The sequence below is a fragment of the Bufo gargarizans genome, chromosome 4 (assembly GCF_014858855.1).
Source record: "Bufo gargarizans isolate SCDJY-AF-19 chromosome 4, ASM1485885v1, whole genome shotgun sequence".
NCBI lineage: Eukaryota > Metazoa > Chordata > Amphibia > Anura > Bufonidae > Bufo > Bufo gargarizans.
The window spans coordinates 228,658,617-228,672,526 of record NC_058083.1 but is presented as its reverse complement, the minus strand read 5'-3'; the positions used below and the strand labels follow the sequence as shown (position 1 = coordinate 228,672,526).

Below are 13,910 nucleotides of genomic sequence, written 5' to 3'. Positions count from 1 at the left end.
GCTTGAAAATGATCTGCTTAAAGAATCCAATAACTTAGGCACCATCTTTTGCTGGGTTATTAGGTTTTTACTGGAATCTGTGTCTATACCAAGTAATCAGTATGCATGATAAATGATTCTGCTTTTTTTTCAGAAGGAAAGTGTAATAGCTGTTTTGTACATTTTCTTTCTGGATTTCAGTTCCCAGCATCTAATCATTTATGCTTTTTTCTTTTAACAGTAATCACATGGAATCATTTTAATGTTTTTTTTAAGACCTCTAAGCTCTAGACACAAGTTAAAATCATTAACGGAATGATTCACTTTAGTCTGTGAAATATGTAATCACAAACAAATATATGTGCACATAGCAGCTGAAAAATCCACACTCACAAGCTATTACAGATGATGGCCACATCCTGTAATATGAACACATCAACAGGACTCCTGACCAGGAAAAACAGGGAAACTCTTCCTGCCAGATTTTGAACTGTGTTTTACTGTTTTTTTTTTTATTTTTGTTTTGGAGGTGTTGGCCTTGAGGACATAATGGATGTGGGTGTCGATAAAGTCACTGTGAATGATGTGGAAGATATGATTCTTTCTGATAAGAGTGTGAATAAATTGGATGAAACATCCAGGAAATCAGTAAGGAAATCGCCACGCCTAAAGACACAGGGTAAGTTTTCTTTTTTCTTCTTGTTCTTCTTGTTTTGGGATAATGGTTAATGGTACCTACAGCCTTTTTTATAAATGGTACAGAACCCCCCCCCCCCCCCATAGCTAATACCTAAAGAGGGCCTGACATGTCCGTTTAGCAATACCCATGTAATAACAATTTTGGAGAATCTATTCTTATAATTCTATGTTGTGCTATTCCATTATTATTCCTGCTAGAAGTTTACAAATAAATTGAGAGCAGTCTGCAGTAAAGGTACTGCTGGGTGTTACCAGTAATTGCTGTGTCTCTGACCATTCAGTGCTGCCAGTATCAGACTGTGCAGGGACACCCCCCCAACTGGTAACACACATCTACAGCAGTTCATAAGGATCCTGCACTAGTAGTGCCAATAACACAAGGCTTCTTATAGCCAATGTAAAACCTTTAGAGGTTGACAGTAAGTAGCTTGTTACCAAGTGGATCTGATATCCAAAGGATGCATTTATCTGTTGACTCTATCAGTCCTTCAATACCAGTAACTGTTCCTTCACTAACAATTCATACTTTTAGTTCTTTCTTAAGCAAGCAGGAACACATCTGCTCAAGTTTCCCCTTTTACACATGAGGACATGTAGGAGGTAGCCTCAGGCTTCTTGGCTGTTCATCTCAAAGATTGACTGCTTCTGTGATAACAGCACTGACGGGTGAAACTGTGCTCCTCATGCTGTAATATAAATCAGATGTTTCTAATAATAATTTTTTGATAAAAATTTTATTTTTCCACTGCACTTTTGCTTACATCGTGGAGATTACAAATTTGTTTTGTGTATGGAGCAGCACTAACTTGCTATACAGTTCAATTAGAAAATGTCTACCTTTTCCAGAGCAGCCTACAATCCGACACCCATACTCTATAAAAAAAAAAAAAAATAATGTATTTTCAAAAGTGCACTGATTGTAAATTGAGTTCTAGTTCTTATCTTAACAGAACCCACAAGATCGCTGAGGCAAAGCACTATTGAGAAATCTTTGAATACTGTAAAGGTTTCAAGTCCAAAGAAAACTAGATATTCAAGGAACGATAAAGCAGGAGATAAACTGAAAGATGAGGAGCACGTTCTACCTCCAGGGACTAATGATATAAGAAGCAAAGGAACAACTCCGTTAGAAGAAGCAAGTGCATCTCCAGTAAGTTCAAGGAGATCATCAAGAATAGCAAATAAAGAAGTCAAGGATAAAATGAATACTCCTGAAAATAAGACACCAGAAGAGTATTCCAGTCCAGTGAATGAGATTTTAGGTGATAAAAATTGCATTTTAGAAAAAGGCGGAGACAAAGAAGAGATTTTGCATGATGATGCCCTTATTTTGCTAAACGAAAATGCTAATAAAGTTTTGGATGAAATGACAGAGCCTGATTCAAGTAATTCACAAGGAGAACAGGCTTTGGACCAAACCTTAGCAGAACCAGGTGAAGGTAAAGAATTTGAGTTATATCAACCTGAAGAAAAAAAGACAGATGTAATATATGATAAAGTTCATCAGGAACTTGCCCTTTTATCAGGGGTTATTGAATGTAACCTGGATGTGAAAACAGTGGCAGCCTCGGAAATTAATGACGAATGTATGTTGCAAAATGCTGATGAAGGATCTACGCAAGGTGGCAATACAGAGCCTCATTTCATTCCTTCTGAAGTTTCAGATCCCAGCAATAAAGTTCCTACTGAAACAGACATTTCAGCTCCTGAAAGCAGCAGTCAGAGTCATCCGGAAAGTGAAGAAAAAGTAAAGGTTGCACAAAAAGAGAAAAGTCATAACAGAAAGGGTGGTAAAAAAGTAAAATCTACGTCCGCTAAATTGCCGGTATCTGAGGAGAATTCAGAAAAGAGCGTTGTTGCTGCAAATGATGCTGTCTTAAATACTAAAACCCCCAAAAGTAGGACTAAAATCACTAAGAATCTCAACCCCCAAACTATAAGACAGATGGAAAGGGTGAAAATTGCTAAAGTAAAGAAAAAAATATCGGAAAGTACAAGAATTGATAAAGTTCCTTTAAAGAGTAAATTAAAAAAGACGTCAGAGCTGGGTGACAAAAAACGTAACGCGCCTACGCTGTTAAAACAATTGGAAGATGCGCTGAGAGATAATCAAGGAAGTTTAAAAGAAGTGGCACAAGCGGTCCCTTCTCGGTCTGGTTCTAGGAGCTTGTCTCATTCTAGTGACAAAGCTGTCAGTAAACAGACGTCTTTAAAAGTGACCACTCAAATCAAGGATGATGGGGAAAAGAAAGAAACAACTGAGCAGCCAGAAGAGAAAGCAAAGCTGAAGAAGTCTCTTCCGCCTCGCCAGAGAAAGAGTAGTAAAAGCATTTCTGTGGATGAGCCACCATTGTTTATTCCTGATAACATTCCTACTATAAAGAAAGAAGGAACAGACGTGACGTCTCCAACTGATAAGTATATTTGGAACCCAACCAGGAATTGTAGTTCTTGCAGAAAACTTCATGGAAATAGGTAGGCAGATTTTTCTTTCTTTTTATCATTATTAGGCCACCGTTTAGTGTAAATGCTGAGATGAGTCAGTCCGCCGTCTAGTGTAAATGCTGAGATCAGTCAGTCCACAGTCTAGTGTAAATGCTGAGATCAGTCAGTCCACAGTCTAGTGTAAATGCTGAGATCAGTCAGTCCACAGTCTAGTGTAAATGCTGAGATCAGTCAGTCCACAGTCTAGTGTAAATGCTGAGATCAGTCAGTCCACAGTCTAGTGTAAATGCTGAGATCAGTTAACCCACCGTCTAGTGTAAATGCCGAGATCAGTCAGTCCACAGTCTAGTGTAAATGCCGAGATCAGTCAGTCCACAGTCTAGTGTAAATGCCGAGATCAGTCAGTCCACAGTCTAGTGTAAATGCTGAGATCAGTTAGCCCACCGTCTAGTGTAAATGCTGAGATCAGTCCACTGTCTAGTATAAATGCTGAGATCAGTCAGTCCACTGTCTAGTGTAAATGCCGAGATCAGTCAGTCCACTGTCTAGTGTAAATGCCGAGATCAGTCAGTCCACTGTCTAGTGTAAATGCCGAGATCAGTCAGTCCACTGTCTTGTGTAAATGCCGAGATCAGTCAGTCCACAGTCTAGTGTAAATGCCGAGATCAGTCAGTCCACAGTCTAGTGTAAATGCCGAGATCAGGCTACTTTCACACTAGCGTTCGAGCGGATCCGTTCTGAACGGATCCGCTCATATTAATGCAGACGGTGGCTCCGTTCAGAACGGATCCGTCTGCATTATAACTTAGAAAAAATTTCTAAGTGTGAAAGTAGCCTGAGCGGATCCGTTCAGACTTTACATTGAAAGTCAATGGGGGACGGATCCGCTTGAAGATTGAGCCATATGGTGTCATCTTCAAGCGGATCCGTCCCCATTGACTTCCATTATAAGTCGGGACGGATCCGCACGGCCAGGCGGACACCCGAACGCTGCTTGCAGCGTTCAGGTGTCCGCTCCTCACTGAGCGGAGCGGAGGCTGAGCGCTGGCAGACGGATGCATTCTCAGTGGATCTGCCTCCACTGAGAATGCATTAGGGCCAGACGGCTGCGTTCAGGGCCGCTTGTGAGCCCCTTCAAACGGAGCTCACGAGCGGACACCTCAACGCAGGTGTGAAAGGAGCCTCAGTTAGCCCACCGTCTAGTGTAAATGCCGAGATCAGTCAGTCCGCCGTCTAGTGTAAATGCTGAGATCAGTCCACTGTCTAGTATAAATGCTGAGATCAGTCAGTCCGCCGTCTAGTGTAAATGCTGAGATCAGTCCACACTGTAGTGTAAAATCTGAGATCAGTCAGTCCACTGTCTAGTGTAAATGCTGAGATCAGTCAGTCCGCAGATAATCGTTATAACATAGACGGTATTACACGGTCCGATGTGGCAGATGATTGTTGGGAGGTAAGCGTTCCCTCCTGGAAATTGTCTGCTCGTTAGCGGAGGAGACCACTGCTATTACATGCAGTGATCTCCTCCACAGCATGGGGAGGAGCGATTGCTATGCCATTGCGCGTCCTTATGCTGTATAGTAGTTTACCGGTGGCAGATAGTGATTTCACAGCACAAACTGCCACTGGCAAACATTTGGATTGGACAGTTTGCTAGTTCAGCAGGCAGTTGGCGGCAGTATTTCACTGCAAGATGATTGCTTACAAGTGTTTTATACGAACGCTTGTTACTGAACATCTGCCGAAAAATCGGCAGATATAATACTGGCTTATGAATCATGTAGTGGAAATGTATATAGCTCTTGTAAAATAGGCTGTAGCTGATAAGAGTTCCATGGGCCACACCCATTACAGAATCCATTACGTAGCAAGCTGTCTGCGTTTTTGATTCTTAGGCCGACCGACTTCCCTTGGCACAGGGGAAAACCATTAACCAATATGAATCCCACATGAATATACGGCGTAGTCCCCTAGTTTGGGACTTTTCCTAAATTGCAGCAACAAGAAAAAACAAATATATAGTTTGCTGTTATTGAATTGCGGTAACGTACAGTTACTTAGTGTGATTTCTCAGCAACGTAAACAATGTACAAACAGGCGTGTTTCATGTAGATCATTGCAGTCTAAAAACAGTGACCAATCCTCCAATAAGCAGGTGAACAAATTTGTACACCATAATTTGTGCATGAATATACTGCTCTGCCATCAGCTTAAGGGTCCATTCACACGTCTGTGGTGTATTGCGGATCCGCAATACACCTGGCCGGCACCCCCATAGAACTGCCTATTCTTGTCCGCAATTGCAGACAAGAATAGGACATGTTCTATTTATTTGCAGAGCCGCGTCCCGGAAGTTCGGGGCCACGCTCCGGAAATGCGAATGTGGAGAGCACATAGTGTGCTCTCCGCATCCCGTTATGCCCCATTGAGAATAAATAGGTCCGCACCCGTTCCCGATATTGCGGAACGGATGCAGACCCATTTGCGGACATCTTAATGGGGTCATGTACCAAACTGGTGTACAGTAGAACTGGCTTAGTTGCCCATAGCAACCAATCAGATTCCACCTTTTATTTTTGACAGATCCTTTGGAAAATGAAAGGTGGAATCTGGTTGCTATGGGCAACTAAGCCAGTTCTACTTTATACGAGTTTGATAAAGGACCCTAAAAGTCGCTAAATGCAATTGTCGTTAGCCCTAAACGATTATCCACTCATCTAAATGTACCATAATTGCTTTTTTATTTTTCATGTAAGAATGCTGAGTTTTGATTTTGCTCCTTAATTGCTAGGTGCTGATCAGTGTCTTAGCCACTGATGGACTCTGGCCCCTTTCAGACGAGCGAGTGTCATGCTCGGGACTCGCAGCGTGAGTATGCAACAGCTCCCGTCCTGACCTCCCAGCACTGACGGGCTCACATAGCATCATATTGATTTTTGATGCTATTGCTATGTTGCTATGTAACCCTTAGAGATCTGGAATGCATTGTATAACACTGACAGCATTATGTCAGTGTTATCCAATACATTCCATAACTGTAAGGGTTGCATAGCAGCATAAATGGCAGTGCAGGGAGGTCAGGACGGGCGCTGTTGCATACTCTCGCTGCAAGTCCACAGTATGCAACCCGCTCGTCTGAAAGGGGCTAAGGTAATTCAGTAAATTTTTGAGCATTTCAGCAAAAATAAAAAAAATCTAGAACGTGGACAAACAATTATGTACGCCTGCTGTTTTTATGCATGTTCATGCTGACAATTATTAGTAAACTACCTGTTAAGTTCATAAAGGTTAAAGGGGTTGTCCAAATAAAATAAAAAAATGGCAAAGGAGAGTAAGGGTGCATTCACACAACCGTATTTTTGGCCTGCATCTGATCCACATTTTTTGTGGATAGGATGCAGAGCCAGTCACTTCAATGGGTCCACAAAAAAGCGGGCGGCACTCCTTGTGCTGTCCGCATCTGTATGTCCGTTCCATAGCCCTAAAAAAACATAGAACGTGTCCAGTTCTTGTCCGTTTGGCGGACAAGGATAGGCATTGTTAATAGAACTGCAAAAAAAAAAAATTATACGACACGGATGTCCTCCGTATTTTTTGCGGATCTGTGCTTTGCGCACCACAAAATACGTACGGTCGTGTGAACACACCCTATGGGAAACAGGACTGACGAGTTCATACACAGCACGTTTGTTTGCAGAATCCGCCCTGAAATTCCCCAACAATGTACAGAACTATGTTAGTGACTGCGGTTTAACAAACCCAGTTTAGTCAGTGTAAGGCTAGGCCCTCACTGTCACGGCCAGGATTGCTGAGTAGCGGCGATCCCTTAGAAACCAATGGAATCGCTGCGGCAGTAGCAAGAAATCCAGCCGTGTTGGATTTCTTGCGACTGCCGCGGGAATGCTGTGCATTTCTATGGGATCACCGCTATCATGGCTGCAACAGCTGTCGTGTGACCAGTGTCGCCCCCGCCTAAAATTTCTGCTGTGGATTATTTCTCCATGACTCGGTCTGTACCAAAATCTATAATTCAATCTGCATGTGTTACATGCGGATCTACCTGCAGAAAAAGAAACTCATTGTTTGAACTTGCGTTAAAATAGCGTGTGGTCACCGGCTGCAGAATATGAAAGCGCTATTTGGAATAATAAACGGCTGTATTTGGCGCTCTGATTGAAGGGAATGGAGAGAGCTGTACCGGTGGGGGCATTCCAGGGATCCTGTGACCACTCCACACAGTCCACAATTTGCAAACCTTTCAGCGTTCTATTCTATCAAAACTGTCTGGAAACGTGGTGTTCACCTGCATTACACAAGGCAGGATGGAGTTGCATCCTTAATGCCCTTTCCTTATGAGACCGATTTTCATTCTTCAGGTTCATGGTGGGTTGTGGAAGATGCGATGACTGGTTCCACGGCGAATGTGTTGGCTTAAACCTCGCTCAAGCACAGCAAATGGAAGTGGATGATAAAGAATACATATGTGCTAAGTGCTGTGCAGAAGAAGAAACCATGGATAATACGGAAACAGATGTTTCTAGTGATAATCAGAAAACCGATTTCCACCAAGATCTCAAAGCTTTGGAAAGTGAGAAATCCATGACCACAGAAAGTCCTACCTTACCACTAGACAGATCCAAGCCAAATGATGATGCCATGAAAAACAAGGAACACAAAGTTAAGATTTCCAAAAAGGTAACCATGCCCGTCTGGCTTTTATCTTGTATGGTTTCATGTTTGATCCTCTTGCATCATCTGGATTGGGGAGTCAGTTCCCTGTCCGTAAAAGAAATGGGTTCCTGAGTGCAGCAGCTGTGAGAGAACATGTCTGCATGTGGACATGTGGTGAACACACAGACCATGAGCACCAGGTAAGTAAAGGGGTTGTACTGAATCAGAAAACCAGTGCCACACATCTCCACAGGGTTTGCGGTATTGCAGATCAGCCTCCCTCACTTCAGTAGAGCTAAGCTGCAATACCTGATAAAAGCCATGCACAGGAGCGCCGCTGTTTTTGGAAGAAAGCAGCCCTGTTTTTCTCATCCTGTACAAACCCTTTAATTTCTTGATACTCAAGCAAGATGTGTTCATGTCAGAAATACGGTTACAAGAACGTGTAGGTGAACCCCCTTGGGAATTACTGGGATAACTGGGTGGGGTAACCTACTTCGCTGTGTAGTGCTTACACCTTTAGCAGTTAAAACATGAAAGTATTTTTGCTCTTAGGTCTCTGGAGATACCAGGCATTCCACCGAAAACAAGGATGCCGATATTAAGAGACAGCAGACTTTTAATCGCAAGGGTTCTGCCACAGCAGTCCACCGGGTGTCAGACGAAAGACGTGAAAAGCCTTCAAAGGATCCGGCAACCACTTCAACTCATGATGAAAAGACTATAAAGCCTGGTAAACCGAGATCAGACATGTATCTGTACAAAGGCTTGTCCTGCTATTTTTTTGTATTTTTTCATAGGTTCAGAAGGCCATAAAATAATCAGTAGTGATAAATCAGTTGTCCTCTGGCCTGTGCTTCATGAACCTTCTCACCAGTCACTGGGTGGTAAGGGGGTACAGTGGCACTCACGACAAAGCTCTCCATTATACGTTTCTAACATAGAAGAATATTTTCAGATTATCAGGTCCGGAGATTTAGCAGAGTTGGTCATGTAGCTATCAACCCAGAGATGTTCCATGTCTCTACACTACAGAGGAAATATTCCAGGTGCCTAGAGGCAGGAACATTTACTGCTCACTCGCACATAACCCGGAGTTAGTACTAGGGCTCTGGGGAGAAAGTCTGGGTAAAGTCCAGGACAGATATTGCGTATGTGTGCGTTCTCACATACTACCCCTTCGGGTAAACTCCAGAAAATGTCAGGATTCCAATGTAAGTGTGAATAGGGGTATAGAGTATAGACATGTCTATTTAACATTATCAATTAACCCCTTAGTGACCAGCCCGTTATTGTGGCTTGAAAAAGTTGCTAACTGCAAAATGAGTGTGCATGAGCGCTTATTCTGTATGTGCAAGAGAAGGGGGGCATCAGACAGAAAATTCACTATTACTGTCGCCTCTCCCTTTGTACAGCTTGGGGTGCTCATTTCAGGAACCAGAGTAGCAATATTAATAAAAATAAATAAGCTTTAGTCCCAATATTCTACCAGTGGGAGCCATTTAAAGTCAGAATGAATTGGATATGCCCTTGGCAATTAAAGTGTTAATGCCAAATGTTACTTGATTTCCAGTGGCTCTCCAACTAAGAATATCTAGGCAATGTATTCCTATTAGTAAGGGGTTAATGAGCTATACCGCTTTCCTGTCTGTCCGCAGCCTACTGTCCGGTAGCCATCCTCCCTAGGCCACCTTTCTCTTCCCACCATTGTCAATGAAACATCGCTAGGCAAAGACAGGTTTTCTCTCTGACAGGCTTGTGAAGTAGAAGCCCTGATACACGTAGCTGGATATATGGAACGATCGGTCTTGTAATGCTGTTAAAGTAACACTTAACATATTTCACTGATTTTTGATACAGCTGTTACTGAAAAGATAGACACGAAAAAAAGGAAACTGGAAAAGAAAGGGTCATCATCTGGTGTTACCTCCCCGTCTACACCAAAACCATCTGTGGAGCAAATAAGACAAAGCGTCCGCCACTCTCTGAAAGATATTCTAATAAAGAGGTAATATCTGATGCCCAGAGTATTGAGGTAATATCTGATGCCCAGAGTATTGGGGTAATATCTGATGCCCAGAGTATTGGGGTAATATCTGATGCCCAGAGTATTGGGGTAATATCTGATGCCCAGAGTATTGGGGTAATATCTGATGCCCAGAGTATTGGGGTAATATCTGATGCCCAGAGTATTGGGGGTCATATCTGATGCCCAGAGTATTGGGGGTCATATCTGATGCCCAGAGTATTGGGGGTCATATCTGATGCCCAGAGTATTGGGGGTCATATCTGATGCCCAGAGTATTGGGGGTCGTATCTGATGCCCAGAGTATTGGGGGTCGTATCTGATGCCCAGAGTATTGGGGGTCGTATCTGATGCCCAGAGTATTGGGGGTCGTATCTGATGCCCAGAGTATTGGGGGTCGTATCTGATGCCCAGAGTATTGGGGGTCGTATCTGATGCCCAGAGTATTGGGGGTCGTATCTGATGCCCAGAGTATTGGGGGTCGTATCTGATGCCCAGAGTATTGGGGGTCGTATCTGATGCCCAGAGTATTGGGGTAATATCTGATGCCCAGAGTATTGGGGTAATATCTGATGCCCAGAGTATTGGGGGTCATATCTGATGCCCAGAGTATTGGGGGTCATATCTGATGCCCAGAGTATTGGGGGTCGTATCTGATGCCCAGAGTATTGGGGGTCGTATCTGATGCCCAGAGTATTGGGGGTCGTATCTGATGCCCAGAGTATTGGGGGTCGTATCTGATGCCCAGAGTATTGGGGGTCGTATCTGATGCCCAGAGTATTGGGGGTCGTATCTGATGCCCAGAGTATTGGGGGTCATATCTGATGCCCAGAGTATTGGGGGTCATATCTGATGCCCAGAGTATTGGGGGTCATATCTGATGCCCAGAGTATTGGGGGTCATATCTGATGCCTACTCGCTTGCATTCTGTGTGTGCTCCCACAAACCAGCGCACCAGAACTCCTCTTTGAGTCCTCTCCATTGTGTGGGTGAGCTTAGAAGTCCTCCCAATGCATTTTCCAGCTGGTTTGTGGGAGCACAGCGTCAGAAGTCAGTGATTATGAAAATCGTGGTAGATTTATCGCAGATCCATCCCACCAAAATGCTGCTACAAGTGATAGTACAATACATTCACTTATAAGACCCATTGGGCATGGAGAAAGAAAACCTGCATGAGGAGCAGATTGGGTGAGTTCAGAAGAACCCTCTGCACTGTAAAGGGCGAGCTGTACGTCAATCTTGGAGTATAATTGGCATACTGTAGATATGAAAATCAGCAGCCGAATCGCTGCCCTAAACCTGCGGCACGCCCTGTCTGTTGTAACAGATAGTGTGCAAGACGTTGTCCATAGCGCCTCCTCTTTGCTCATGCACAGACTTCTACATGCTGTTAGTTGGATGGCAGTTGAATATATCTTGTTACAAAGTGGGAGGGGAAAGCAGGACTTAGAGAGGCATTTCCATCTCAAGAATTTCTGGCATTTTTTTGTAGAATCTGCTATAAATGATAGACCCAGCTCTGGCGCCTGAGGTGGTTAGAACTATGGAAACCGTTAAGCAGCATGTGCTGTTTCCGGCAAGTGTTCAGTATTTTTGGCCGGAGATAAAACCGCAGCATGCTGCGGTATTTTCTCAGGCCAAAAAACGTAAAAGGGACTGAACTGATGCATCCTGAACGGATTGCTCTCCATTCAGAATGCATTAGGATAAAACTGATCAGTTTTTTTCCGGTATTGAGCCCCTAGGACGGAACTCAACACCGGAAAACAAAATCGCTAGTGTGACAGTACCGTTACATGGAATACTGTAGACATGTTATAACAATTACCAAATGCAAATTCTCCATTTTTAGGTTCAGGGAACAATCGGACATTTTATTGTTTTTTTTTTTTTTTTATTAGGCTTTCAGAGTCACACTCAAAGATCCCTGAAGAAAGAGCTACAAAAGTATCAGCCAAGATCGAAAAGGAGCTGTTTTCATTTTACCGTGATACAGATGCCAAATACAAGAATAAGTACAGAAGCTTAATGTTTAATTTGAAGGATCCTAAAAACAATGTAAGTTTCGAAATAATCTAAGCAATTGAAGCCTCTCTTCTCTATTTACATAGCCACATGTACATTGGGTGTTCATTTTGCTTTGCCAGGTACTTTACAAGAGAGTACTCAAAGGAGACATCACGCCTGAACATCTGATCAAGATGACCCCGGAGGAATTGGCCTCAAGAGAGTTGGCAGCATGGAGGCAAAGAGAAAATAGACATGTAAGATGGCGGCCTTAATTACCTGCTACTTCATTAATCCCCTAGGTACCACGGTCAGTAACAGCCATGGTGCGAAGAACAAGGGCCTCCCCCCATATCAGATCCTCAGGTCCGGCATTCTCTCCTGCAGTCACTCTTCCTAGTCTTCTCCAGGCCTGCGCTGCACTGTGACCTGACTGCGTACAACGTCAAGTCATAATGTGTGCACGCAGTCAGGACAGTATAGCACGGCGCCCGGGAGCATTGAGTACAGCCAGCGCAGCACTTCACTCACTGCTCCCGGAGCCTCCTGCATACTAGCAATTCCTTCCATAATGGAAGTATTAGCTTTATAAAACGCACTGACAAATTTCCTCTATTTTTGGTGGGAAAAGTGTGTGTTATAAAGCTAAAAAATACAGTATATTTATAGAAAAATTGTTTCTAGTGTTTAAAAAAGCACGCAATATTGTCACAATCTTAAGCACCTGTATGATAAAGTTAAAATGCACAGTGAACAATGTAAAAAGCAAGAAAACAACAGTGGAATTGCTTTCTTTTGCCCCTATCCCTCCCAAAAAAGAAAAAAAATAGTTTGTGTACCCCAAAATGGTACTATTAAAAAATGTCAGCCATCCAGCAAAAAAGAATATCATCTAGAAGACTATAAACTCACAGAAGAAATATAACATGTTATTTCTGATGCCCAGTGAATAGCATAAACCTAAAACACAAAAATATAAATGCCAGAATTGCAGTTTTTTCCTTCTATGTGCCCCAAAATGTTTCTATTGGAAAAATACAGCTCTTCCCATGAAAACATCTACATTGATGAAAAAATTTAAGAATACTATCCATGGGATAAGGGCGGATCTGCAATACACCCGACCGGCACCCCCCATAGAAGTGAAGAAATAGGACATGTTCTATTTTTTGCAGAGCCGCGGCCTGGAAGTTTAAGGCCGTGGCACGAAATGCGGATCTGATCTGCAATACACACGGCCGGCACCCTTCCCCCATAGAACTGAAGAAATAAGACATATTCTATTTTTTGCAGAGCCGCGGCCCGGAAGTTCGGGGCCGCGGCATGGAAATGCGGATGCGGACAGCACACTTTGTGCTGTCCGCATCTTTTCTGTCTCCATAGAGAATGAATGGGTCCGCACCCGTTCTGCAAAATTGAAGAACGGATGCGGACTTGTGAATGGACCCTAAGGGATACGTTTCTGATCAGTGGTGTCCAACTGCTGGGACCCCAATGATCAGGGTGTTGCTAGGGTGAATGGAGTAGCAGTCACATGTGTGTTCATGCTCTGTTCAACTCTATGGGACTGCAGAATAGGAGCCAACTACAATGCTTTGCCATCACTGATACTACCATAGAGTTGAATACATCGGTAGTTTGTATGCTTTTATGTATGTAGGTTTTCAGGTTTCACTTGGACAGATAGATTTCAGACAGCTTTAGGCTACAATCACACAGCCATATGTATTTTGCTGTCCACAAAATACGGACACCAGCTCTGTGCATCCCACACTTTCCTCTGGCGCTTTAATAGAAATGCCTATTCTTGTCTGCAAAATGGACAAGAATAGGACACCTTCTATAATTTGAAGAACGGTTAGATGAGGTTATTCGCATGCTGTCCTCATTTTTTGCAACCCCATAGAAATGAATTGGTCCGCATGCAATTCGTAAAAAATTCAGATTGAACAGGGACCCAAAATACAGTGTCTGGATGTAGCTTACAGTAAATTACCTTGTGATGATGCTGGGGCATGTGACATGACTGTAGAAGCCATCTGGTTACAATAATCTAATGAATTGTCCAGTCGCCTGTAGCTGC

General features: G+C 43.2%; 1 protein-coding gene across 2 annotated transcripts in view; it reads left to right on the top strand.

Annotated features, from left to right (window-relative positions):
- PHF3 (PHD finger protein 3) overlaps positions 1–13,910 on the top strand; it is a 76,778-nt gene that overhangs the window by 20,195 nt on the left and 42,673 nt on the right. Inside the window, exons 3-9 of one of the 2 annotated variants that reach the window (XM_044292468.1) lie at positions 509–658; positions 1,629–3,153; positions 7,500–7,818; positions 8,350–8,527; positions 9,655–9,802; positions 11,722–11,878; positions 11,968–12,084. In XM_044292468.1, the coding sequence (XP_044148403.1) occupies positions 509–658; positions 1,629–3,153; positions 7,500–7,818; positions 8,350–8,527; positions 9,655–9,802; positions 11,722–11,878; positions 11,968–12,084 (2,594 nt within the window). Of the gene's footprint in view, positions 1–508; positions 659–1,613; positions 3,154–7,499; positions 7,819–8,349; positions 8,528–9,654; positions 9,803–11,721; positions 11,879–11,967; positions 12,085–13,910 lie in introns of both variants that reach the window. The other variant, XM_044292467.1, reaches the window with a different exon arrangement.